At 37.2% G+C, this 5661-nt stretch overlaps 1 protein-coding gene across 1 annotated transcript; it reads right to left on the reverse strand.

The window, feature by feature from the left end:
• Positions 1-247: 247 nt before the first annotated feature.
• On the reverse strand, positions 248-2168 carry LOC114636235 (zinc finger protein 431-like). The gene is made up of 3 exons (XM_028784439.1): positions 2135-2168; positions 1872-1932; positions 248-767 (listed from the first exon to the last, which is right to left on the reverse strand). Exons 1-3 carry the CDS (start codon positions 2166-2168, stop codon positions 248-250), a joined length of 615 nt encoding a protein of 204 aa, XP_028640272.1.
• Between the last annotated feature and the right edge of the window lie 3493 nt (positions 2169-5661).

The raw sequence follows: 5661 nt of genomic DNA on the forward strand, positions 1-5661 counted from the left end.
CAGAATGTGTTCTTTTGTGTTTCTGGAGATAACTGTGCTGTGAAAAGGCTTTACTACATTCACTACATTCATAGGGTTTCTCTCCAGAATGTGTTCTTTTATGTATTTGGAGAAGAATGTGTTTTGAAAAGGCTTTACCACATTCATTACATACATAGGGTTTCTCTCCAGTATGAGTTATTTTATGCCTTCGGAGATTACTGTGCATTGAAAAGGCTTTACCACATTCATTGCATTCATAGGGTTTCTATCCAGAATGTGTTCTTTTATGTCTCTGGAGATGACTCTGTCGTGAAAAGGCTTTACCACATTCATTACATTCATAGGGTTTCTCTCCAGAATGTGTTCTTTTATGTCTCTGGAGATGATTCTGTCGTGAAAAGGATTTACCACATTCATTACATTCATAGGGTTTCTCTCCAGAATGTGTCCTTCTATGGTTTTTGAGAGTACTGTGTTGTGAAAAGGCTTTACCACATTCATTACATTCATAGTGTTTCTCTCCTGAATGTGGCTTTTTTTGCTGTTGGAGATTACTCTTTTGTGAAAAGGCTTTATCACATTTATCACATTCATAGGGGTTTTCTCCATTGTGAGTTCTTTTATGGTTTTGGAGATTACTGTGGTAAGAAAAGGCTTTACCACATTCATACGGTTTATCTTCAGAGTGAATTCTTTCATACCATTGAAGATCACTGTGAAGTGTAGAGGCTTTATCACATTGAATATATTCATAGGGTTTCTCTCTGGCAAGACTTCCTTTATGCCTGTGAAGACAATTGACATGTATAAACACTACCACATTGATTACAGTGATGACTCTTTTTATCTATATAATTTAATTTTACAATTTTGTCTAGTTTACTGTAAAAAGAGATCAAATTGTAAAGTTGTATCACTTGTTTCGATTCATAAGTTTCTACTTTATTATGGTTCCTTTTGTATATTGGAAGATAGCTATGGAGGTTAAAGCGTTTAGTACATGGGTCATCTTTCTGACACATTTTTCTCATGTGAGTTTTTCCACATTTCTAAAGAGAATTGGCAGAACTCAGAGGTTTGCCACAGTGACTGTACTCATCATTTTGCTATATTGTCATGTTAAATTTGCAAAATAAACCAGGACAAACAGAAGAATGTCCATGTTCATTGTACTCAAAGGGCTTTTCTGCAGTGTGAATGTATTTACATATTCTCAATGAAGTTGGATACACAATAAATTGTAAATTCATATCCCCTTCTCAGTCTACTCAAAGTGGAGACAACTGTATATCTTCTACTTGTTGTGAGAGAGAAAGGTACTTTCCATGTATAGATGCTCAAGTGTCTTTGATCTAATGTGACATGTATCTTTATGGCAAGAATAAAAAATGAAAGGTTACCACATTCCATTCATACAGTTTAACTGTTTGTTCATCACAGAGGTGTAATATCAGGATAAAGTTTTCTACACGATAATCTTCTTGAATCTCATAAATTACCCTTCTCACTATACTTTGGTAAATCAATAAATGTATATGAGTAATGTGGGATTTATTATGGAATGTTTGCCGATTAGGAGATTTTAGACATATTCTTATCATCTAATCTATGTATATGTCCTTCACAATAACTGAGAGGTATCAACCTAAATCAATTGCCAGTTCTATAGAGCAGTTCCCATGGGGATATAATTAAAATGTAATAGCTGTTAAGTCATTGTTTCCTTGGGCTTTTTTCCCGACTACCTGACATTGAGCTACATGGTGTTGTGAGAATTTACTAATCATCAATACACTTAAAGCTATGCTTGCTTATACTGAGTTTTCTTAAAACTTCAAGGGCACACTTAGATTTCTTTAGTGACATATTTGTATGAACAGGAAACTTACCTTCCATATATTCTAGAATTTTGAAGATGTTCTTCAATATTATTGTCTTCTGATTTGTAACCTAAAATATATTACCAGAAAATGTATGATATATAATGAAAACTGATGAAAAGTTAAGTTACTCTGATCAATGAACCTTAGAACTATGCCTGATTTATTTACCACATTGTTGCTCTTTCACAATCAAAGTTAAAGAAGAGCTCAATAACCAAGAAACATCTTTCCTCATATTTTAATAAATGGATTAAAAGTCATCGTCTTACCTATAGCAGTGAGGTTCAGGTAGGTCTCCAGCATCACATCTGTGTAGAGAGTCTTCTGGGAAGGATCCAGCAAAGCCCATTCTTCTGGTGTGAAGTTAATATGGACATCATCATATGTCAGTGCATCCTAAAATATCCATACATGTGTTTAATAGAAAGCATAATTCTGACAATATATGAAATATACACTTCTTTAACAATACATTCGTATAACTCTGGTGATTTCCACACTTACTCCATGATACAGAAATTCTAATGCAATCACCAAGTCATTTTAGAAGGAAACTGAAAAGGGGGTCCAACCTTGTCATTTCTGGGCCCTTTAAATAGGATGTAAACTTGTAGCAGAAAGGCCTATTAACAGCCATACAGTCAGAGACAAATAGATCAATACTATACACATCAGAGAAATGATCTGAATGATGGCTAACTACAAAAAGAGATAGGCAAGCTGAGTGTGTTGGTGCATGCCTTTAATTGTACCACCCAGGAGACAGAGATATGTGAATCTCATTGGAGACCAGCCTAGTCTATGTAATGAGTTTCAAGACTGCTTGAAGTAAACATTAAGAACCTGCCACCACCCTCCCCTCTCCCAAAAAAACAAACTCAAAGAAAAAATCACACAATCATATTACTAGATGCTAAGAAAGCATTTGACAAAATTCAATACCCCTTCATGGTAAAATTCTTGGAAAGTTCAGGAATTCAAGGTCCATACCTAAACATAGTAAAAGATCTCAGAAGATGGAAAGATCTCCCATGCTCAGGGATTGCAAGGATTAATATAGTAAAAAAGGTTATAAAAAAAACAAAAACAAAAAAAAGCCGGGCAGTGGTGGTGCAGGCATTTAATCCCAGCACTTGGGAGATAGAGACAGGCGGATTTCTGAGTTCGAGGCCAGCCTGGTCTACAGAGTGAGTTCCAGGACAGCTAGAACTACACAGAGAAACCCTGTCTTGAAAAAGCAAAGGTTAAAAAAAAAAAAAAAAAAGGCTATCTTGCTGAGAGCAATCTACAGATTTAAATGCAATCCGCATCAAAATTCCCACTCAATTCTTCACAAAGATAGAAAGAGCAATCTTAAAATTCATTTGGAATAACAAAAAACTCAGAATAGCAAAAGCTACTCTCAGCAATAAAAAAAAAAAAAACTTCTGGGGCAATCATCATCCCTGATTTCAAGCTGTACTACAAAGCAATAGTGATAAAAACGGCATGGTACTGGAACAGAGACAGGCAGGACGATCAGTGGAATAGAATAGAAGACCCAGAAATGAATCCTCATGTCTATGGTTACTTGATCTTTGACAAAAGAGTTAAAACCATCCAGTGGAAAAAAGACGGCATTTTCAACAAATGGTGCTGGTCCAACTGGAGGTCAACATGTAGAAGCACACAAATTGATCCATACTTATTTCCTTGTACAAAGCTGAATTCCAAGTGGATCAGGGACCTCCACATAAACCCAGCTACACTGAAACTAATAGAAGAGAAAATGGGGAAAAGCCTGGAACACGTGGGCACAGGAGAAAACTTCCTGAACAGAATAGCAATAGCTTATGCTCTAAGATCAAGAATTGATCATAATATCAAGAATTGACAAATGGGACCTCATAAAACTTCAAAGCGTCTGTAAATTAAAGGACACAGTCAATAGGACAAAGGGGCAACCAACAGATTGGGGAAAGGCCTCCCCTAACCCTACATCTGATAGAGAGGTAATATCCAAGGTATCGAAAGAACTGAAGGAATTAGACTCTAGACAATCTAATAACCCTATTAAAAAATGGGGCACAGAGCTGAACAAAAAATTCTCAACTGAGGAAGCTTAAATGGTTGAGAAGCACCTAAAGAAGTGTTCAGCATCTGTAGTCATCAGGGAAATGCAAATGAAAACAACACTGAGATACCACCTCACACCTGTCAGAATGCCTAAGATCAAAAACACAGGTGACAGCAGATGTTGGCAAGGATGTGGAGAAAGAAGAACATTCCTCCATTGTTGGTGGGGCTGTAAGCTGGTACAACCACTATGGAAAGCAGTCTGGTGGTACCTCAGAAAATTGAACATAGTGTTACCTGAGGACACAGCTATACCACTCCTGGGCATATACCCAAAAGATATTTCAACAGACAATAGGATCACATCCTCTACTTTGTTCATAGCAGCCTTATTTATAATAGCTAGAAGTTAGAAAGAATCCAGATGTCCTTCAACAGCAGAAGATGTGGTACATTTATACAATGGAGTACTAATCAGCTATTAAAAACAATGAGTTCATGAAATTTTTAGGCAAATGGATGGAGCTGGAAAATATCATCCTGAGTGAGGTGACCCAATCGCAAAAGAACACACATGGTAAGCACTCACTGATAAGTGCATATTAGCCCAAAAGCTCACAATACCTAAGACACAATGCATAGACCACATGAAACTCAAGAAGAAGAAGGAAGACCAAAGTGTGGGTGCTCTGGTCCTTTTTAGAAGGAGTATCAAAAGATTCAACCAGACCTCCCAAAGTCTAAACCTCCAGCCTGAGAGCACAAAGGGAGAGACTCATGTCTCCACCTGTAAAGGTAATTGAGGGTGGTCTTGTCAGACATCAGTGGAAGTTGAGGGCCATGGTCCCTGAAAGTTTGGATTCCCTAGTATTGGCGAATTGGAGAGCAGGGAGATGGGACTGGAAGGATGTTTGAAGCACACCCTCATAAAAATAGGAGGAGGGGGTATGGGATAAGGGGTTTTGGGGAAGAATGGGAGAGGAGATAACATTGAAAGGTAAATATGGAAAATAACCAAAAAAAAAGATAACAGGTCTGGAAAAAAAAAAGTGAGTTTACTCCAAATTACTTTCAAAAGTTTCTAGGAGATGCTAATTGGCTAAGATCTTATTTTAAGCTCTCCACAAAAGAATTTAAGTCTCTGTTTAATATTCTCAAGAGAGATGTAAATCCTAATTTCCCTCAACAATTGATTGACAAAACAGGAGTAATCTCACAAAAAGTAGAAGCTATTATTAATTAATATAATATATATGGTCTGATCAGTTGCTGGCTCTTCTATAAGAGTCCTTTGACAAAAGAGATTATTGATATAGATTTATATTTCTTTAAATAATGTCTTCATGATTCTCTGAGTGTGAAAGGAGCGGCTTCTGGCGCTTCTGCCCTGATTTCACAAGAACTCTGAAAAACTGGCTTTAAAAACAAAAGTGAGGGAATGGTACACGCCCCCCCCCCCAAGTCGGTATTCCCAGAAATCATGCCTTGTTCACTTTTAACTCTCTAAAACAGAAAGCTCATGGCAAATCTGCTGCTGACTGCCTCTGTCATCACTGAGACCAATAAAAACTATGCCAGAGCTATGTGGAAGGACCCTTTTACCCTTAGAGGGAATGGCCCCGACCCAGTTCTCTTATGGGGTCAAGGATTGATATGCCTGTTTGATACCACAGAAGGCACAGCTAAATGGTTGCCAAAAAGATTAATGAAATAAATAGATACCCCCACAAATCTAGGCCCA

The sequence above is a fragment of the Grammomys surdaster genome, unplaced genomic scaffold, assembly GCF_004785775.1.
Source record: "Grammomys surdaster isolate TR1022 unplaced genomic scaffold, NIH_TR_1.0 123052, whole genome shotgun sequence".
NCBI classification, from domain to species: Eukaryota; Metazoa; Chordata; class Mammalia; order Rodentia; family Muridae; genus Grammomys; species Grammomys surdaster.